Source organism: Sphaerodactylus townsendi, linkage group LG09, assembly GCF_021028975.2.
Source record: "Sphaerodactylus townsendi isolate TG3544 linkage group LG09, MPM_Stown_v2.3, whole genome shotgun sequence".
NCBI lineage: Eukaryota > Metazoa > Chordata > Lepidosauria > Squamata > Sphaerodactylidae > Sphaerodactylus > Sphaerodactylus townsendi.
In genome coordinates, this window is record NC_059433.1 from 57290911 (window position 1) to 57314406 (window position 23496).

At 39.9% G+C, this 23496-nt stretch overlaps 1 protein-coding gene across 1 annotated transcript in view; it reads left to right on the top strand.

Moving 5' to 3' along the window:
* RAB2A (RAB2A, member RAS oncogene family) overlaps positions 1-10378 on the top strand; it is a 46167-nt gene extending 35789 nt beyond the window's left edge. The window contains exons 7-8 of the mRNA XM_048507348.1: positions 4977-5045; positions 9235-10378. Of these exons, the coding sequence (XP_048363305.1) occupies positions 4977-5045; positions 9235-9330 (165 nt within the window). The 3' untranslated portion in view covers positions 9331-10378. The remainder of the gene's footprint in view (positions 1-4976; positions 5046-9234) is intronic.
* Positions 10379-23496: the final 13118 nt, after the last annotated feature.

The following is a 23496-nucleotide window of genomic DNA, read 5'->3' on the forward strand; positions in this document are numbered from 1 at the left end:
CTAAGCAAATGGTGGGAGGGGGGGATGGTATTTCCCCATGAGTATCATGGATCTTCATGTACAGTTAATATTATTTTTGTTAACCTTATTGAAGGGTGTTAATGTTTTATAGAGCTCTGTTCAGCTCCAGAAGTTTGCTCTTCTTTTGAATACATATTGAACATTTTTCTGTTGTAAATTGTGAGGAACTCCTGCAGAAATAGGTCTCCACAAAGGCCATTCTAGAAACTAGATCATAGGTCCTTCCCCACATAGGCCAATAGACACGGATGAAGGGCGGGATAAAACCCGGGTTGGGGAGGAACTTTGCATGGATCCCGCACCTAAAGTGAGTCTGCTCCGTGTCCCCCCCCCCCCCCCGGGGGTTTTCAAGGATCATGTTATGTGCGATTCAATTGTTTTAACGTGCCTTGCAGCCGTGGCCAAGCGAACGGCCACGGCTGAGAGATGTGTTAGGTGACTGTGATCCAACAAGAGAATCACAGTCCCTGGCTCCGATCTTTGGAGCCACACAGAGACAAAGGGACGTTTCATGGCCCTGGGGGTCATCCATGCCTGCTTTCAAAGCTATGCTTTGGAGGGAGGCAGAGACTCAAAAAACCCCTCTGCCTCTGTGTGAAGGCACGAGCCTGTTCACATGGCTGTCTGTCTGTGGGACAGCCAACCATATTTGTGTAACTCGCCTTTCACCCATGTTTTAGAATTTAGAATTTTGCTTAGTGTATATGTTTTAAAGGAACAAAATAGATTGTCACACCAGAAATCACAAGGATATCACAAGTTTCAAAGTTATGATTGTAGTTTCAGTTGCTCTGGGATAACTGGGACATTATCAGAAGGTGGATGTGGATGTGTGTGTGTGTGTGTGTGTGTGTGTGTGTGTGTGTGTGTGTATATTTAAAAAAAACATTGAAAACTTCTATTTCTGAGGAATGCAAATCAATTCAGAGTTGGCTAAAAGCCAATTTCTGAGCTCCAGCGCTCGTTTAAAAAACCTACTCACTTCCTAAGTGCCTTGCGAATCTGCAATGATTAATTCTTCTCATTATTTTGCTGCAAATTCTCATGACCCTCTGTGATGATTCGATCACCCACTTAGAGTTTATGCATATTCATATCTTTCCACTCATGGTTGCAGTTGTTCCAGCCTCCTTCAGTGGCTGTGGTATGCACTTGGTGCAGTAATTGAGCTGCAGTAGATTGATTGCTCTAGGGAGCTGTAAGGCCTTTAAAGGTGAAAACATATCAGTCCTGTTAATTAGGAAACAAAGCTCTGGTGGCAAGTTCAGCAGTCAAATGCTTCCAGTGTGGAAATGAGGAAAGGTATGATTTGTTCCTCTTCATGAACCCTGTTTACTTTTTATATTTGAATTAGGTGTGAGACCAGACACCTAGTAAGCTTGAGTAGATGATTGTTAAGGAGCTGATACATCCAGAGAACTTGATCTGTAATATTGGTTTACTGTCACTAAAGCATGTTGTATATTTTCTTTCAGGATTTTGTCTTGAATATTACTTTGTTAATATAAGTTGAGTCTAAATTTTATTTTAAAAGTGTTTCCTGGATGCATGAAGATACCTTGAGAAAAATTGTTTTTCAAACTTCAGGTGATACTATTGCATCATGAGCAAGGTCAATATTTTCTTTTTAGAACATTCTGAAAACTTTACATGTTGGAAAATAACTTATTTTTAAGGGCAAATGTTGGCTTTTTCCATTGAATCTAAATGCATCATGATGCTAGTTTAATCTTAATTCCATAGAAAGGGAAAATATGAAAGTCAGCTTTTTTATGTTGATAAAGGAGGTGTGTGTGTTCTGATGATAAGCCTTGATAGAAGCATGTTACTACATAGGTAGGAGGACGTGGTCCTCCAGAGGCACAGAAATTACTCATTTGATCTGGCTATGCTTCTTGGACATTTGTGAAATGCAAAGATGGGATTCGTGGTATAATCATAAGTATAAAAGTAATTTTAAAACTAAAGGACTTGTAACACTCAGATCTTCAACAGAGTTCATTGCCATAGTTTGCTGTGCAGTGTGCATAATAAGTTTCCATAGTGGGTAAACATAATGCACAGTGTGATGGTGTGGATGTATTGTGTATTCATATCCTAAATGTTAAGCATATTCTTCATTTGGGGGGATTTTTGCTGTTGTGATGGTGGTTCTCAGAGTGCATTGGATTGGATTTTAAGGTACTCCTCCGAGAAGATGTATTTTTACTCATGGACGCATAGTCTTACAATAGAGGATAGCGTGAAACTGAATAAAAATACGTTTTTCTACTTGTGAGAGAACTTTCCCAGTCTCTTGCATTTATTTGGGTATCTTTGATTTAGAGAGAAACTACCCGTACAAACACAAATACAAAAAACCTGTTTACCTTAACTACTTTTCCTACATTGTTAAATGATCAAAGCACAAAGGCACCATCTGGTACATTCAAAAAGAAGTTGCAATATTAATTATAAGAATTTTAGATCACTTAAGGAGGAATTTTCCAGGTTGTCCTTTTGTGTTTTTTTTCATCTTGAGGAGATTATTGTATGACTTATAGTGCTATCTTTTGTTCACCTGTCCTGGATTTAATACAGTTCCCATTAGATTAATCATTGAATTGTGGAAAGGTGTAAAGACTAGGATGTAACAACTGATGAAACTGATGTAACAACTGATGAAACAATCAACAATCTACTTTGAACAATTCTTGCCAAAAAAAAAAAGGGATAATGATGTGCTACTCGCCCTGTTTCATATATGTATGTTTCAAGCAATGGAACTAGGAATATCGAAAGTTCTGTTTTTCTTCAGATACAGAATATGTTCTATAAAAATTATGCTATTCTGTAAAAATAGTTCAAAAACAAAAAGCGAACATATGAAACAATAGGGTACAATCCAAATATTAATAAATTGGGCCTGACACGCACCTAAATTGTTGAAGAGGGAAAAATGTTTGGAGAAAGGGTCTCTTTGTATTGCATGTGTGACAGGACTTCACACGTGTGTTTTTTGCTCACACAGTTATTCTACTTTTCTCCGTCATCTGAACACCATGCTGTTCTTTCTGCATAATGTTTCCTTTTACATGTCTTTTTAGATCTAAAAATATATTTCCTGCCTTCTCAACTTTTTCTTCTCCCCACATTAATTTTATGCCTCCTAATTTATAGCCTCTTCTACTACCACTGTCGCCTTTTTAAAAAAATGTTTCTTTCTTCCTTTTTTTCAAACAGTCTTCCTTGGAAGCAAAGCAGTCTGATTTTGTCTGTGTGCAAGCCTCTAAAATATTTGAAATTGTAACAAGGCAAGTGGTGGTGAGCACATACTGCATCACTGTGTAATCACAACCTGGTGTTGCTGATTGGAGAAAGGATTTCTATGTCATGTAGTCTTGAACGATAACACTTCCCAATAAAGCACCTTCTTTGAAGACAGTGATAGGGGCATGTTTGCACCAACAAAACCAGACTCCCTTTTACCCTGGCATGTTTAGATTTCCAGCTCTCCCTATGTTCAGGCTGGCTTTTCAATTTTGCAATACCAAAACAAAGAAAAATAATCCCTGCTAACCATATCTCCTTTGTTCTGGTTGCAAACTCTGGTCATCAAAGTACTTCCACAAGTGTGCTTCACAGAACCTCAAGGTGAAGTGTTCCACAGTTCCTCACAGTTGCCAAAGCTTATTCAACATGATCTTTTTTTAGTGGGAAGCAAAGGATGAAGTGATGTCTGCACTAATTTTATTCATGTTGGGCAGCCTATTTCCACACTGTATGAATTACAACAGAATTTATCCAGTTATCACTGAGGGGGGAGGGGAAAACTTTCTTCATGCCCCATTTCTGTACATCATTCTGACTTAAAATCAGTGGACTGTAGTAAGGATGAACAAGGGGATGAAATTTACTCCTTTATTCAGCAGAACTGTTTTGGAGAGGAAGGATGAGTGACTTCATCCTTATCCTTCATTCAACCCACATGACTTTTCCTGTGACCGTAGAATGATCTTTCTTTGGGCATAAAGGGGCTGCTGAAACATAAAATATGGGGAAACTGTCTTTTGCACAGAGTGATGTGAAACTGCCCATTCTGAGTATAGCTGTTAAGGGAATTCCCAGACAACATCCATTTAAAGTTACAAAGGGGATAAATGAGATACTCCAGATCAAAACCTGAAATAAATATTTCTTTCATATATAATTTATATGAGACTGTCAGTCATGTTTATAGGCAGTGTGGGACTGACTGTGCCCCGCTCCTGAGCCCAGCCCATGGTTGAACTCCTCCCAATCCCTTGCTGTCACCCCCCCCCTCCAACAAACTGCTAGCTCCCAATTCCACTCATTTAGCCCTCCTGTCTCAAGCGTGCCCCAGTTGTTCTGCTCCCCAGCATGAGGTCTGCTGCTTGGCCAAGGCGTCCAGATCTCACTGGGAGTTCCAGGCCCCAAAAAGTGTGCTCCAAGAGCCACCGGCACCACACTCGCCCTGCAGAGGCAGAACCTTCTGCTGCTGCTCGCAGGAGTCCTGATACCAGGCAAGAACCAGGGGGTCTGTTCGCCAGCACCAGGAATAGCAGGGCTGTGAGGTCACTACATGGCTCTGACCGATGACTTCTTACTCACTGTGGTATTCCTCCTGGTATTTAGCTTGTATTTCCTGTCCCCAGCAACCTTGTACATTGCTCAGAGTCCTAGCCTTTACAAAGGTGAGGTCATAATTTGGCTTTGTCTGGCTCTGTTGCATGACTTTTTAGGACTCCCTAAGACCTTCTGTCAGTGGGTCCCTGGAAATGTTGAAGACTACTGATAGAAGGTAGCAAACATACATGAATAAGACCAAGTTATCTGTGTTGGGAGATGTTACTACCTACTTTAATTGGGAGACTAAATGTATAGTTGTTCTGTACTTTTGAAATAATCCTATTCATGTTTTTGATATGTCTCAAATTTCAGAATTTGTTTTTCAGGCATTTATTGATACAGCAAAGGAAATCTTCCAAAAAATACAAGAAGGAGTCTTTGACATTAATAATGAGGTAAGTAGTTTCGGCTATTAGATCACTGCATATTAACATCAAATGCTTTTACAAAGATAGAGGGAAGGAGCGATTTTTGCTCATTCCCCGCTCTCACTACACAATTCCAATGGTGTTCCCAGGGATTCTCTAACTCAGGACCAGTGTTTCAGAGAATACATGGGAATGAGGAAGAAAAGTTCTTTTCTACATGTGCTTAAAGTACTTTAAATACAGCCTAATGTCTCCCAGTTGCATTTTTCCCAGATTTGGTGCAACAAACTGAAAAAACTCTGAGCTAATGTTGAAAAGATTCCATTCATTCATACATTTGTTTGATGTTGAGAGAGATTTAAGTGACCCCGTCATCCAAGGAATAACATGAAATCAAATTCCCTCAAAAGAAAAATGCATTTGTAACCATTTTTCCATTTAGTGGCAGCTGCTTTCAGAAATGCCTTTTCATTTTGCACATGAGAAATCAGTAGTAATGTACATGCTGTACGTGAGCTATAAAATAAATGTTAGGGACTTATCTGGAAAAAAATTAATTAGGAATTAGGTTGCAATCCTATTCATAATTACATGGTAGTGGAACTTAATTCTAAGTAAAGGTATGTATGATTGGACTGTTAGATCAGTGGCATCTATTTACAAGCAAAATTTGAGTGTGTTTACATGCATTTTTCCATGTTGAGAAAAATTTGAACTCAAATTAAAATAAAAATATATGTATCAACTTCAGGTACATTTTTTTCATTCCCGTGTGAGTTTTGCATTATTTCATGCTGCCATCTGTCTTGCATCCTTGAAGTTTCCTATTTGGTTTTATTTATTTATTGGAAATGACCACATGTCATGGTCGGCAGATCTCTGGGACAGGAACACATAGGTCGTTTACCAGAAATTTAGTATTGATATATTGTTAATTTCTGGAAAGTACTTGGGATCAGATTTCTGAAGTACTTGGGATCAGATCTTGGAAAGAGTTCTGCTATGCAGAAGAAAGTAATATACTCCAATAACATGTTACCTTTTGTTGAGCTTTTTGCTGTTGGTTTCTTGTTGGGCAGAGAGCTATGATGAAACAGAATGCCAGTTTTTCAGTCATACAGGAACTTCCTGATGAGGCCTCTTAGATGAAATAAATTGTATTCTGTATAAATGTTCTAGTTTGTCCACTGAATTTATTTGCCTCACATAATTCATGTCTTTAGTTGAATAGACATATTAACCTGCACACACACCCCAATCTGGACTGGCAATCTTGCTGTAGGCTCACCAGTTGAGGCAACCATATGTCCCTAGTGCTGAACTGGGCTAGTAAGCTTGCTATCGGCTTGCCAGGTTCGGCAGCCACCTCCCCAGTGCCAACCACCTCCCTCAGTGCTGATCTGGGCTGGTGAGGCTGCTGCAGGCTCCCAGCTAAGGCAACCACCCTTCTTGGGGCTGACCATCTCCCCCAGGGCTCACTAGTCAAGGAAGCCACCCCACAAGTTCCAATCTAGGCTGGCAGTTCTGCTGCAGGCTCACCATCTGAGGCAGCCAACCCCTCCCCAGTGCTGATCACCTACTCCAGTTCTATTCTGGGTGGCAAGCCCACACCTGAGGTAGCCACACACACACTAGTTCTGATCTGGGCTGGAGAGGCTGCTGAGAAAGCCACCCGCTGAGAGCTGAGAAAGCCACCTAACCAGAGCTGACCACACTCACCCCCAGTGGCTTAGCGCCAATGGGGCGGGAGGATGCGACGCCCTGGGCTACACTGTGGCCGGGACGTGGCTGAGGTGTTTCTGGGGAGTGGGGCAGGTGGCGGCACAGCAGGCGCCATTCCCTCTCGTTCCACCCCTGCCCAACCCACAGTGCGTTACTGGGCTGTGGAGCCCACTGTGGGCTGGCCAGCTGCTACCAGTGTCGATCTGGGCTGACAAGCTCGCTGTGGACTCAGCAGTTGAGGCAGCCACCCCTCTAGTTCTAAGGTGGATGGCAAGGCTGCTGCAGGCTTGCCCGCCACACACACACACACCGCTGAGCCCAGCCCAACCAAATCACAAGTATGTCATATGTAGCCCTCATAACAAATGAGGACCAGCAGTGGTGTAGTGGTTAGGAGCAGGTGCACTTTAATCTGAAGGAACCTGGTTTGATTCCCTGCTCTGCCGCCTGTGCTGTGGAGGCTTATCTGGGGAATTCAGATTAGCCTGTGCACTCCCACACACGCCAGCTGGATGACCTTGGGCTAGTCACAGCTTTTCGGAGCTCTCTCCGCCCCACCCACCTCACAGGGTGTTTGTTGTGAGGGGGGAAAGGCAAGGAGATTGTAAGCCCCTTTGAGTCTCCTATAGGAGAGAAAGGGGGGGGATATAAATCCAAACTCTTCTTCTTTCTGGTCTAAAGTAGAAAATACTCAGAATTGAATCCAAAGATGCAGGTTTCACTTCTGTTGTGACATAAGTTGCAATGTTTTAGATGTCCTGTGGTGTGACTTTTTGGTGCATATTTATTTTCAAGATCTGATTTGACTACATACCAGTTCCACTTGATGGACATTTAGTAAATCATTGATATACACTAGGAAATTGTCATAAACTGAGCAATTTTATCATGTGATGAAAATCCACTTGAATCCACTGTTTGAGTGCAATGTTGAACTCACAAAAAATGTTATAGATCTTACTAGTGAAGTTGCTTGGAAATGTAAGTTTGAAATAAAGATTGTGTTCCACAAAGCTATTGCTATTATTTATCATGGCTGCTCCATTTGCTTTGTATAGGCATGATCTGGCCTCTTCTACACATAGAAAAGCCAAATACAAAGAGGTTCCTCATACTGTAACCCACCCTTGCTTGGTCTTACGTTAGATAGTCTACAGCTACCTTGTTAATGTAACCTGGCCGGGGAGAAGGCGTAGTATAGAGCAACAGGTCCCTTAGATGCCTGTGAGGCATGGGAGGATCACCTCAATATTTAGCACTAGGCCAGCATAGGAGCGGAGACTTCCTTTTGTTTTTGCATGACCTATTTTTGTTTTCCTTTTGAATTAATACGTCAGTTCCTTGTAAAACTAGCAAAAGATCATGCAATAACTTTAAACCAGGTGCTGTTTTGGTTAGCAATAGGTAGCACACAAATTGGCATCCGAGAAAGCATGCTTAAAACTGTCGAGTTTCATATAGCGTCTGACTGCTTTCCTGTATCTTATGGAGATTTGATAGCAATATGCTGTCAGCAGCCAATAGTGCATGCTATTTACTGGGCATGATGCCAAGTCTGGGTCCGTGGTTCCTCAAGAAGTTGCTACCAGCCCAGAGGGGCAAAACCAATGAGCCATAGGGCATGCTTTTTATTAAAGAGGAGTCAAAGAGTGAAAAGAAACCACATCAGCTGCTGTCAATACTGAGCTAGTGCCAGAAACCCCAAGGCTACTACTGTTGCAGAACTGCCAAGCACTATAAATCTGAGATTTACTGTGACGCAAAGTTTCCTTAAGAGCTTAATTTCTGAAGCTACTGTATTACTTTTCTTAAAGTGCTGTATTTTAGGTAAAATCCACTTGAGGGAGTAAGGGTTAAGATAGAAGTGTGAGTTTGATGAATGAGTGAACTACTCTGTGTGTGGTTCTTGGCAACTTGCCATGTCTTTGGGGATCATAGAAATTATTGATGACACAGAACACTTGTATGCCCTTAGCCTGAACAGCTGATTCGACACATAAAAAAAATACTGTTAAGGAAAGAAAAGCTTTTATCATGCAAGAACAGTGAAAACCTAAGCATTGTTTCTTTTGATACTAGCATTGAAGATTTCTTCCTTATAAAACAGTTTGGGCAACAGTTTCAGGTAATAAAGTTGCAGGTTGTAAGGATTTTATAGTATACATATTCTATATGTATACTATATATACTATACTATATTATACATACATATATTATACATACATACTGGACATGATAACTAAATTCCATTCTACAGAAATGTTTAGAAATTGAAACATTAAAAACAAGAGCCTACCCTTAATTTCATTTCCTTAATTGCTACCAGTTTTTAATAGGATTTCCCCCCCCCCCATTATAGCTTGTATGTAGATTATGAAAATGAGCTTACTATTTCAGCTGTTCATAAATCAGAAATATGTTAATAACTTACAAATGTTGCAGTCTGTGGCCATACTTTAAAATAGTAACTTGCATTCAACTTTTATCATTTCAGGCAAACGGCATTAAGATCGGCCCTCAGCATGCTGCTACTAGTGCAACACTTGCAGGCAATCAGGGAGGACAACAAGCTGGTGGTGGCTGCTGTTGAACCTGTTTTTACTTATTAGCTGCCTGATGGGGCCTACTAACTTGTTTCACCCTCCCTCGCTCAATTTCAGCTATGACATGAAATTATTGTAAGAAGGCATCATGTTGCGGAAGACTTTATTCTTCAGATTCTTGTACAACTTTGAATAAATGGTTAATGTTCACTTAAAGACAGGTTTTGGAGATTGTATTCATATCTATATTTCCATTTGATTTCTAAGTCAATTGATGTGATTATTTTTGTTAAATGTTGTCTTGTGCCCTTGACTACGAACTGTATTAAACACTACAAAGTCATCTGAGTATTTTAATCAGTTTGTGTAGTTAGGTTGCCCAACTATTGTGGTTACCTAATGTTTAATATTGTAGAACTGTCCTCAAGTTTTGTCACTTTTCAAGGCTCTAAAGAAAAACAGAAGGACTCTTAAATCTGTATTTATCATTTACTTTCTGTATATATAGTTTAATAACCTGCTTGGGTGTATTTGCCAAGCTATAATTCTTTAATGCATTTGCATAAATCCTATACTATTTAGAGCTTGGAAGTATGGAAGCATTATTAGAAATTGCTTGGACGCTGAATTTTAAACTTTATTGACATTGTTAGCATGTTCATCTTCTAGTCATTACCCCAGAGTCCAAAAAATGCTTTATGTATATTATTATAAGCTTCATATGCATTACCTATTTTAATGCCAAATGTTTGCTAATTGCTCACAAATTCCACAGCTCCTCTTTAGAAATGGATTAGCTGTTTGCCTTAATTATGTAGGTTAAAACATACTATAATGATCAAAAATACAGGAAGTATTGAAACTCATAAAATGGCACATTATGAGGACTTTAATCTTTCTAAAAACATTTTATTTGCCTCTTCCTTTCCAGGTATGTTTTCATTAAGGACAGTTTTTCAACTTAGCTGTACAGTGATTGTGTAAAGTTTTTTCTTTTTTGGGTTTTTTAGTGAAAACTTGTAATCTTAATATGGTAAGCATCTTGTCTGTTGTGAAGGGGGTGTGACAATAAAACTGCCAGAGTGAAAATCCTGATGAAAGCCAAAGCTGGAAATACTTTGCTCTACTACACTTTATTTTTATTTCCCCCATGCTTCTATTTAATTGGTTTACAGTACTGCTAATAAAGTCCTGTTTAACTATCTATCCAAGTTCAGAATATTAAATGGGACTTTTAAATCAGGCATAACGATATCTGTTCTTCAGTCCAACATGTACTATGAATTGACTTATCTCTGCAGTTTGATTCTAATTTAAGGTCCAAACCCAGGCATAATTAGGGGGTACAAATCTGTCTTGTTGGATAGATGTTCAACTTTCACTTTTCAGCAACAAGGTGTTTCAGTGAATGTATAGAAGCACATTTATTTTGGAATCATTTAATTACTGCAGGTTAGATTCATCCAGCTTTTCTTCTGGAGCTAAAAAGAAGAGAGCTCACTTTGATTACCAAAAAGGTTATGCTAGAATGCCTGGCACTTGCATGGACAAAAGCCATGTGGAATGGAGACTCTTGTCAGGAGGGATAGTTGGCCAAAATTGAAGGAAAGGCTGACTGGCTCCAATCCTATATGTATATCCCATCCTGTCCTCCAGAGTAACATGCTGATTTCACAGTAATCTTGTCGGTCAATTTGGCACAAGTGAACATGAATTTTAATTTAGGATTGCTCATGCAATCCTTGGAGCAGCTTGGAGACTTCAGCTGTTTCAGTTGTGGGTAAAATAAGGTTTATTCACTGAAGACAGCACTAACAAATTGTTGTTTGTATGGTAGGATTTACTGTGGAAATGTAGTACATGACTAATGAATTGTGTTTCAGAAAAAGTGAGTGAAATAGCTTATACAAACCCCTAACACATTTATTACACAGACCGTAAAACATGGTTGTTGTAGTATATAAGTTATTGAAATTTAGAAAATAGGGCATTTATGCAGTAGATGCACAAGATTTGTATTGCACCTCGGTCAGGATAGATTCTTGACTGAGCTATTGTCAGCCTGAGAAAGTGTTTGGATGTTTAATTTGAGTGTATTCAAACTGCTATTCCCCCAGTATATGAGTTTTGTCTTCATTTTGTAAGTACTAAAAATACAGTTACAAAGCCTATGATAGTTGAAGGTAAACACTTAGTCACTACTGCCAAGTAAATAATCCACATCATTGTGCAGAGCCTTTGTAATGTATCTTCATAGAAATAAGTGATGATTCAGATGATGTAGTTGTAATATTTTGGAGGTGCCCTTTATGTAGTCAAAGTTTTGTTTGAAACTGCATATCTCAAGTTTAGGTATGTAGCCACGGTGGTGCATGGTGTCATTTCAACACATGAGAGAAAGTATGCTGTACACAAATAGGAAGCATTGTGCAAGTATTTTTACACAAATATAGCCTACAACCCCTTTGTGATCAGTCTTATGCCAATACCTTGTTTTGCAATTAATTCTGTAATAGCAGAAGCCTGTTTTTTCTTCTCTGCTAACTAGATTGTAGTGTTGCTAACAGTATACTCCACTAACTTTGTTTTATTGTGGCAGTGAAGTCTCAGTCTGTAAATAATCCATGTTAGTACTGTGTAAGTAGCTGATGAAATGTCTTTACTGGGTTTGCAGAGCATGAAAGAAACCACATCATTTGGTAATAAAAACGAGTAACAGACTTTAACAAAGCCAAGGCCATGACAAAAAGCAGCATGTTATGGATCTATCACTTCTATATTTGGGACAGATTTTATTATTTTTGGACCTGTTACAAGCTCTGTGTTAAATACTGTGGATGATAAGAGGAAACAGACTCTTGGCAAATGTGGAAAACCAATTACAGTATATTACTCTTTTCAGGCTACAGCAAGGGATAGGCTAAGCCAGAGGTTTATTCCCTGTTTGAGCAGCTGAAAAAAGTTTTTCTACCGTAGTTTTGGCTTGAGTTAAAAAAAAAACTGTTAAGCCAACTTCACTACATATATTTTGTTGTCTGGGGCAGTTGAAATGAACTCATTATGCAATCAGTGTTATCTAAATCTGTAGGGATATAGTTCTGTCAAAGAAATCATTATCCCTTATAATAATAATGCTCATTTTTCAAGGGTGGGGTAAGAAAATCTGGAAATCTACATTGGGGACATTACATTGGGGAAGTCTTCAGCAAAGAGTTAGAAAAATGAAGAATATGTGGAGTTTTGCCTAGTCTTAAATACACATAAATGGATACATCAATTTAATCCTGAAACATCACCCCACACCTTTCAGCAGCTTAAAACCAAAAGCAAGTATGAATCCAGATGTGGCACAACTTCAGAAATATACTTTGACTGTGTATCATGCATTTGAAGATCAATTTTGCATCAACTCTCTCACCTGTGTTGCAGCTTGGAATGTTTACTTCAGAGAACACGCCACAGAACTACTTGGATGTGAGATGCTGTTCAATGTGATTATTTGATGCAACCCATTTACAAAAATTAAATATATCACAGCTGTGTTGTGGATTTTTGCAAAAGCGTATAGATAGTTTAAAGTGTGATGTTGCTAACTACCTAGAACCGGAATTTTGTCATTGTGAAAGTCACTGCAGCTGCCTGTCAGTGCTCGAATCATGTGGAAGATGTATTTCATGCATCATCGAAGGCTTTTATGGATCAAAACAGAAGTACTGCTGGTAGGTCAAGTAAGATCAGTTACTATATTAGCTGGAACATTTTTGCTTTTTCTCTTTATGTCCCAAAAAGAGTGTAATTTAAAAGGCTCCTTGCAGTATCTTAAAACTGGGTGTTAAGCGGTGTCAATTCACAACTACCACGACTACCCCAAGAATGAATGACCGCCAAAACATTGTTAACAGCCTTGTTCAGGTCTTGTAAACTGAGGGTTGTGGCTTCCTTTGAGTTGATCGTGTTGGGTCTTGCTTGTTTTCTGCTGCCTTCAACTTTTCCAGTGAGTCTTCTCATAATGTGAACTGAAGTCATACAATAACTTCAATTCTGTCATTTTAGTGCCCAGGGAGAGTTTAGTCTTGCTTTGATCTAGAACCCACTTCTTTTTGGCTGTCCACGGTATCCATAAAACTTTCCTCCAGCACCACATTTCAAATTAATCAACTTTCTTCCTACCATCTTAAAACCTATTTTAATAAAGCTGTTGCACTTTCTTTAAATTGCAGACTTCATTTTCTGTTAATAATACAAGCATGCATTGAAAGTTGTTTTTTTTTAATCCACCTTCCAACCAACTTTCAGTATTTTGGCACAGAATCAAAATAAACATTTTTTTAGTATGCTAACACTGCTCTTTTCTCAGTGGGGATTCAGCCATAAGCCATGCATACACAGCCTGCACTATCTAGCAGATGCCATGTGTGCTAAAAATGACATCTTTTGAACACTGATCCACAAGTGGAAAAAGATTAAACTACATTAAGAGGAAGCAACACTGTAATAGCTGATCTTGAAGTTACAGTGTAAATTAGAACAGAATCCTGCAGCCTTTAACTCTAGAGAGCCAACTGTGGCTCTTAAAAAAAGTTAGCTTTTAGGTATATTGGTGGGTTAGACAAGGTGGGATGGTAGAATAACCAGGATGTTAAGAGAATAGCAAACTATTTTATGGAACTAAAAGGTCTCTTTAGAAATTCTTTATGGAAAGGGGAATGAGATACATGAACAGCTACTAGTAATTAAGTGTGAACCATGTATTAGTGCCCCTGTACTGAATTGTCAAGGGTGCTTATGTGTATATTTAGAACTTGTGAGACCTTACGTGGGCCTCTTCCTAATGAAAAAAAACTTCAGAAGGAAAAAGTTGCAGAAATTGTTAACATTTTGATGATCAATAACTTGTATTTTTTCAGTTATGTAAATAGATGTTTTGGCGACCTTTTGTGTACCTTTTCTCTGAATCTTGTCATCATTTTGTGTTTTTATTGTAAAAGGTTACTCACCAGATAGTGTGGCATGTGCCATTACCTCCCCCCATCCCCGTCAATAATATTTAATTAAACTATTTTAAATTAAGAGATTGGGACTCTATGTGGACTGCAAAAAGAATATTGCCGGGGGTGAGGAATAGAATGAAATGCAGAATTATTTGACTGCCACGAGTTCCGATCCTTGCCCGTGAGTTATAAAGCTGATTGACCTCAGTTGCCTTTCTGTGAAGTCGAACGAAAAGTGATTTAATTCACAAGGTTGCCCTGAAGGTAAATGGACGAAAGAGTTTAAAATCCTCTTCAAACGAAGTCTGCAATCCGAATTATACCCCAATTCCAGATAGCATGTCCTACTGAATTCAGTGCTCGATTGTCATGTGTTGTAAAGGCGGGCACCAGTCTCCAGGAATACCGAAACCGCGATCTTTTGTGATGTTTGTCTGGAAGGGGTGGCCACTCCTTTCATCGCCTGCGTGTGAACATCGAATGGAGTTTCCGTCGTCCCGTATCTGAGAGGCGGACGAGATAAACGAGCTGGAGTGGGGTCTTAGTTTCCTGTATGGGACTCCCTTAAAGTTTCCTGAGCGGGGTGGGCCGGGGGAGGGGGGTGTTACAGGACGGACCCTCGCTCATCTTTGCGGAGGGACCTGTGTGCATGGGACACGTTCTTTCCTGAGTAGTACGTGAAGGCAGCGATCGGTCTGGGTCTGCAACTCGGGGGGGCGGGGGGGTCCGCTACTGGAAAATCAGCAGCATGTGCGAGCGTCTCGTTCGGTCGACAACGACTGTTCTGTGCGTTTCGAAGGGCGTGCCTTGGCTTTTTCCGGTGTCTTTTAAAGAATAGGGACACTTCGCATTTCCCGCCTCAAGAATCAATGCCGATCTTGGTCTGGAGCCTGCCTTAGAGCATGGCTCATTGTCCTGCTTCAACAACGCCCGTCGCTTTTTTTTTTCCTCCATTGAGCCTTTTCAGACGCTCTTGCCCTGCCCCTTTAAATCAGCATGAGTACCTCTTCGCGCATTTACGGGATTAGCCCAGAGCCACCTGGTGCTCGAGTGCTTCTCTCCTTCCCCTCCGTTTGCCCGCCCCCTTCTCCAACTGACGCCCTTTCCCGAGGGACCGGGAGATCAGCTTGTCCCGCTCCAGTTGTGCACGAGAGGGGGAGGGGGTTGTCTTCTTCCATTGGCTCCAGACCGCAACCAATCGGCTTGGCGGGGAAAGTGCCGTCAGGGAAAAGGAAAACCCTGAAACTGTGACGTAAAAAAGTCGAGTGGAACGAGGAGGCGGGGGAATGGAATCCCGGGAGGTGGAGAAGGATCCGGGATAGGTGGATGCGGAGAGAAAGGCGCGAAGTATGGATGTCTCTAAGGCTGTGGGAGTGCAGGCTCTGGGACTGCCAGGAGCTTTAAAAAGAGAGAAAGGAGCGAGGGGGAAAGGAATGGGATACAAGACTTTCCCATTGGAGGGAGGTGGGTGCTCCCTAGTGGGAGGTACGAAGCACGTGGGAAACGAAAGGGCCGTGAGTAGCGGAAGCTGGTGGCGATTACTTGATTGTGGCGGAAGAGAGCAGGGAGAGGAAGACGCTTGAAGCGAGGGAAACATTGGGCTTCGAAGGCTTTTTTGCTACCTTAATAGAAAAGAGATAGTGCGTTGGACAATGCGAAGCTTGCAAACAGGGAGTACTGGATTAGACGGGGAGGGGATTTCTAGACATAAATGGATAATACAGGTTGTTCTCCCATCTATCTTCAGAGTAAACACCCTCTTCTACTTACCAAATTGTTTTAACTAAATGCCTATAATTTTTAATTACTTGTGACCAAAGCTATTTTACTGAATTCTGAAATTCTTTCCAAAGCTAACCTATGCTTTTCAGCAGCACATTACAAAGAAGAAAGTCTTTCATTAGGATTCACTTTCAGGCTGAATGTTAACCACCCCCACCACTCCCCGCAGGGAGGAAATACTGGAAAATGCTGGCCACAATGAGACACTCCAAGTTTACAGATGTTTCCCCAAGAATTTGTAACCAGTTAGTTAGATTAGGGTTAGGTGATTGAACTTTATTCTGTTCTCTCTTTCTGTGTGTGACTTAATCCATATGTCCTGCTTATAAGATTGTTTTTGAACAGTTTAATGCTTGTGCTGAATTCATACAAGCAGACTTTACTAATCTACATATGAGTATTTTAGGCAGTTGTAACGGCATTTTGTTCTGCAGAAGATTTTGCAACATGCTTGAGTGATTCACTTAAAATTTTTAAAAATTGGCTAGATCTTTCAGTTTCAGGAAGTCTGTCACACTCCAGCTCTAGACTTAATCAGGTTCTGACTCTTTTTACTTATGCTTCTACTTCCAAAGATGACACTGTACATATATAACTGTAGATGAACCCAATCATATTGATATGAATGTGCCTGCATTGTTAGAAGAGAATCATAAATACAAACAACGGTTTCAGGGTTTTTAAAAAATGTGATGGAAAACAAATCAGTATCAAAACAAATTCTGGCTTTCTCAAAAAAGGGAATTAGAGACATAAGCACTTCCTACTCTAGTTGATCAATATGGCAGCCTCAGCTATGTGCTGTGGTGTGAGATAAAAGTGTTAACAACATCTTAGCCTTCCTATGTGTATTCTACAGATGATTCTTTTAAATCATGATTTCATCTAGTCCCTTTGTTCATAGTGACTTTTGTGTCGCATGGCTTCTATTTTAATTGAGTAAACCTTCCTTATTTTTCTCACTTCCAGGTTGGAGAGGCTTGCTTTTGGTACCTCCTATTTCAGACCATGTTAAACTAGCGTGTGAGCCATTTCTAACATGCATTGCACTTTTGTTTTGTCACTAAATGTTTCCATTCATAAGAGTCAGATACTATTATCACAAATGTGTTTTTAGTAGTTTGTCTCATTTAGTAGCATTTTAGAAAAAAACTGGGAAATGTTAGAACATAAGAACAAGCCAGCTGGATCAGGCCAGAGTCCATCTAGTCCAGCTCTCTGCTACTCGCAGTGGCCCACCAGGTGCCATTGGGAGCTCACATGCAGGACGTGAAAGCAATGGCCTTCTGCGGCTGTTGCTCCCGAGCACCTGGACTGTTGAGGCATTTGCAATCTCAGATCAAGAGGATCAAGATTGGTAGCGATAAATCGACTTCTCCTCCATAAATCTGTCCAAGCCCCTTTTAAAGCTATCCAGGTTAGTGGCCATCACCACCTCCTGTGGCAGCATATTCCAAACACCAATCACACATTGCGTGAAGAAGTGTTTCCTTTTATTAGTCCTAATTCTTCCCCCCAGCATTTTCAATGGATGCCCCCTGGTTCTAGTATTGTGAGAAAGAGAGAAAAATTTCTCTCTGTCAACATTTTTTACCCCATGCATAATTTTATAGACTTCAATCATATCCCCCCTCAGCCGTCTCCTCTCCAAACTAAAGAGTCCCAAACGCTGCAGCCTCTCCTCATAAGAAAGGTGCTCCAGTCCCTCAATCATCCTCATTGCCCTCCTCTGCACTTTTTCTATCTCTTCAATATCCTTTTTGAGATGTGGCAACCAGAACTGAACACAGTACTCCAAGTGCGGTCGCACCACTGCTTTATATAAGGGCATGACAATCTTTGCAGTTTTATTTTGCTTTCTTAGGCCCCTTCCGCACACGCAAAATAATGCATTTTCAAACCACTTTCACAACTGTTTGCAAGTGGTTTTTGCCATTCTGCACAGCTTCAAAGAACACTGAAAGCAGTTTGAAAGTGCATTATTCTGCATGTGCGGAATGAGCCTTAGACCCAGTTGCTTTCTTAGACCCTTTTCTGCCACTCCCAGACCTTGTTCAACCCTTTTCTGCCACTCCCAGACCTTGTTCAATCCATCATAATGTTTTGCTTTGTCCCTTTGTATGCTTTCTGTTTCCCTAGTAGTTATCAAAGAACGATCAGTTGTCAGGAGCAATTCTAAGCAGTACTATTTGGAAGTAAATCCCAGGTTATGGGTCTTACTTCCAGAAAAGTGTATACTGCATCCTTACTCATGCTATATAACACATTTCCCTTAAGACTTATTATTTTATCCCATTTACACTTCTGCTTTTTTGTGGCTGCAGTCAGGATCAAATCTACATCTCTCCTTCTCCCTGAAGTGTTAATTCCTGAAGATAGCATATAATATAAGAGATGAGAGAGCAATATTTTAAGTAATACGTTCATTTTGCTGCTGACTAATGACATGAGAGTATAAGTTGCCATTTTCTTCAGGATAAAAGTAAAAGATGTCTTGATTTACAAAATTTCATTGGTATTTCAGTTGTATTTTTGCTGAAGGTGGTATACAAATACATTTTAGCACATGGGTTAATTGTGTAAATATGTTTTAAAGTAAATTTCTGTTGCATTTGCTCATATCTAAATACCACTGTAAAGACTCTGTGCACTGGCAAACGTATTCTTAGAATGAAATGTTAACAAAGCAGTTCAACAGCTTCACACAAAAAAGCATTCAATTGGCGTTTCAGTGATTATGTACTGATGATGTTGGCAAATTAAATTCATGGTTCCCACTTATCTTTAGTGTTAGACTTTTTCCAACTAAATTTGTTTTAATAAATGTTTTTGAGCATAGTATCAAATTTGTTGGTGCCTTCGCTTGCATTGGGCCTCTAAGGGATATTTGATTATGTAGAATAAAAGTAGCAGGTCAAAAAAGTATGTTCCGTATTTCAAACTGTATAACTCTTGCTAATTTACAAGTTGCATAATACTTCTGACAGTCATATTTTTTATTTATTTTTATTTATTTATGGGATTTCTATACCGCCCAATCCCCAAAGGGCTCTTTAAAATTTTAAAACCCTTTCAAAGGACTTCCACTAAGTAATTAGTACTATATGAACATTTGTATGGGCCAGCTTTTTTAAGTTGCTCAAAATCTAGAATCTGAATTAGATGGAAATGTAAAAATGTTGTGGAAGGGTGAGTTAAAGAACAGCACTCATTCCTCCAAATGCCAGAATTTCTGAATATTGCAGGTCTGACATAACTTCCTGTAATCTTGATATATGCTGATTGAGATCTATGCCAATGGCTGTCTTTATAACGCACAATACTGTGAATAGGATTTTAGTGCTGGATCATCCTAGGATCAGGATGATAACCCTTCCTGATATAACTTTTCTAGATATATATGTATTCACATAATTAATTTTTAAGTCACTGTACAGCTGAATAATATTAGGTGAGAATGGGATTTCTATTTTGTTTTCTATTCAGTTCTGCTACCGCTGTTCTCAGTACTAACTGCAACAATTGCCATTTGCTTCATTTCTCTAAGGCTCCTTCCACGTATACAGAATGCACATTCAATCCACTTTCATGATTGTTTGAAAGTGGATTTTGCTATTCCACACAGTAAAATCCAGCTTCAAATTGGATTGTAAATGCACTATTCTGCATGTGCGTAAGGGGCCTAAGATGTGCAAAGCATAGAGGAGCCCACAACTTTGCCCTCCTAAATACTGTTGCATTTCTTTTCTTTTTTTACTTCATTCATACCTGGTTTTCTTCCCAGTTCAGACACAAAGTGGCTACCAAATCCTGTAAGGGTAGGTATATTAGGCAGGTTGAGAGCAACTGGCCCAGGGCTACACAGTAAGTTTCATTGGCAGAGTGGAGACTTGAAACTCTGGCTCATTCTGCACATGCAGAATAATGCACTTTCAAACTGCTTTCAGTGCTCTTTGAAGCTGTGCGGAATGGCAAAATCCACTTGCAAACAGTTGTGAAAGTGGTTTGAAAACGCATTATTTTGCGTGTGCGGAAGGGGCCTCTGTCTCCAAGACTCTTAACCACTAAATCACAGTGGCATTTTGATTCACAATTTTACATTTCAGATAAGCCTGCTATCTGAATTCAGAATTTGTTCTTCATTTGTAGCATAACAAGAAATGGATTCTTGGTCGTTCATACAGTTGTGGATTCTAACACTTTGCAAGCGTTCTAGCCAGTGGGAGCCACATTTACAGGTGGTAGGATATAAGTGAACTCAGTTTTTCGGACTACATATTGTGTTTAACATTAATGTAAACACCCTCAGATGTATACTGTGTGTGTGTTAAGTACCATCAAATCACTTCTGACTCATGGTGACCTTATGAATCACTGTCCTCCAAAATGTCCTATCATCAATGCCTTTGCCCCTAGTCCAAATCTTCATTTGCCCATGAAGTTTCTTGGGTGACCTTGGATCTGCCATTCTTAGCCTTACTGACCTTACAGGGTTGTTGTAAAGATAAAATGGTGAAAGAAGAGCCATATACGTTGCCCTAAGCTTTTTTGAGGAATGGTGCATAAAATATCTACCAAATAAACAGTTGGTATTGTTTCCAAGGGAGCCAGCATAGTGTGGTGGCCTAGAGTGGGGGACTCTAATCTGGATAACTGGACTCAATTCCCCACTCCTCCACATGAAGCCTGCTGGGTAACCTTGGGGCAGTCATAGTTCTCTTAGATCTCTCCCAGGTCAAAGGAAGACAAGAGCAAACCACTTCAAATGTATCTTGCCTTGAAAACCCTATGGCGTTGCCATACATTTTCTGCAACTGGATGGCACGCACACCCAGACATTGTTTCCAAAGGACTATTAAAAGCCTGTTACAGCCATGAGACTGTTTAAGGCTGACTTAGTCAACAGATGTAAGCTTCAAAGTGAGTGCTATTGATTGTTCTGAGAGATGAGTTGACATCATGTTGGAAACATTTAACCAATGAAAAATGGTGTTTTGCTTCAATATCGCTTTCATATTTTATTATCAGGCTAGGTAGGTACAATGCATCATTGATGTGTCATTCTTGAAAATCATGACAGTGCAGAGATGATGTTGAGTTGCTTGATTCAGAGACTAATTTTTAACACCAATCTATTCAGTATCTATAAGAAGCTGAGGATGGAAGAATATGCTTTCAAAAATAATGTCTAGAACATAATATAAACTAATTAATTGTGGTATACTTGGCTTGGATTTTCTTTCTTTCTCCAGACTCAAACTGTATTACTCAACACAGGTATTTCTAAGAGGGTGCAGTTTTCCTTCCAGCTCCAGTGTGTCTCCAAAGATGCAGTTCATGTGAAAACATGCAGCTACTTTCCTCTGAGAAGTCACATTCCTTCAGCATCTTGCATCTTAACTCAAAAAAAATGTATGTGTGACTTGTTCAGAGGTTTGTTTTACTAAGGACAAGATTAACAAACCCCTGGATATGCCTGAGAATATGCCTAAAATGTAATTACTGTACCTTTCAAATTTAAAGTGGCTGAAAATCTTTTGTAGTCTCCTGGGTTGTACAACTGTGCATAAATTCTTACTCTTATTTATTTTTTTACCCAAGACTGTAAACTAAACAATCAACCAAAAGGCTTATTTACAAAAACACCCAATAAAACTTTCCCAGATCAGGCTCTACTGAAAGCAAGACTTCAGGGATGCATATGTCTGTATGATCACATTGATATGCATGGGCTGTATTCCTCTGGCCTTTTCTTTGTTGTGCACAACTTCCATGAATGCAGGACAGTGGATGCCATAAGTGGGGGAGGGGGCATTCATCATTTGCCATAGGACCAGGAGAACACTGTTGTGGATGGAATTGAGGTAACAAGGCATCTGCTTTGGCTAGACAGGGAACTTCCCATTTGTTCCTGTGTCTAGGATAGTCAACAGCAACCCATTAAATTCAGGATTTTGTTGTTCTCTGTTACTCTCTGCATGTAAGTGGGCATTTTGAAACATGAAAAGGATACATTGTAAACAGAATGGGATGTGTGTATTTAAATGATGTACCTGACAACAGTAGCCAGGAAAGGTATTAATCTCTGAATCCTTTGAAAATGATGGGAGAAAAAGATCAACAGGAATGTTTGATTACTATACCCTGTTTAGGATAAAGCTGACAGGAGATTTATGAATTCTTCTGCCATTTCCTGGACTGTCTTTATTCTGCAGTGATCCACTTGGGTTCTGGTGCCTACCTTGGTCTATCCCCTAGGGCCCAAGTGGAGCATTCTAGAACAATGGCCCAGGAAATGGCTGATAAATACATAAATCTCCTGTCAGCTTTATCCTGAGCATGGTATAGATCAGGGGTAGGGAACCTGCGGCTCTCCAGATGTTCAGGAACTACAATTCCCATCAGCCTCTGTCAGCATGGCCAATTGGCCATGCTGACAGAGGCTGATGGGAATTGTAGTTCCTGAACATCTGGAGAGCCGCAGGTTCCCTACCCCTGGTGTAGAAGGTTAGTTTGGTTCTATGACTTTTTCCTAAATCTTGATTATTTCCTGCTTATTTATATCCTGAGGTCACTTTATTTTATTTGTTTAATACTGGAGGCTTCCAAACGGGTGAAGCGAGGGGGAACTGTGCCCAGGGCACGCATGCACCCCGTGCCCCTGCCACGCCCTAGAACTGCCATGCCATGCCCCCACAAAGGCGCGTGCCCAGGGCGTTGCACCCCCCTTCTCCCTTGGCGTTATGCCACTGCTTCAACCATGAGAAATGACTGATGAGGCATGACTCTGTGCCTTTTTTAAAATCAGTTGGCCTCTTTTTGAACACTTAAAACTACTATTCCAGTAATGATACAGTTAACATCTTTTACCTTCCAGCTTAGAACTGTAGTACTTTATCTCTTCTGTATTTTGATGCTTCTTAGATTCAGATTTGGGACGTCCTAGACTTCAGTTAAGTAAACCATGGTACTAAGAACTTTTTTTAAAAAATTATGTGGAGAAAGATTTGGAAATTACATCTGGCCTTGATTGTGCCTTGGTTAACTTCTTGATTTTTTGATAAATCATTCAACTTGTTCTGAAACCTGTAGTTTCAGATGTTGGGTAGAGAAATCTGAGGATATCTGTTCATAACACTTAATGTAAATTAGTTATTACTAAACACAGTTCCTGTTTTGCCTTGAAGCCCCTGAATTGGGTGGAAAGGTGGCATAGAAATGTTTCAAATAAATATTCTTGTCATAATACCTGTGGCAAATGTCTAGTTCATCCCAGTATCTCAAGCATGCTTATAGAAGAATTTAGAATTGTAATAAGTGTCAGTTATTAAATATTGATCCAGAGATTGGTTTTCTACTACAGTATGCAGTAACATGATTGTCATCTCATGTGCAGATATGGTTCTTATTAGTTAAAATTATAAACTTGAATTTACAGAA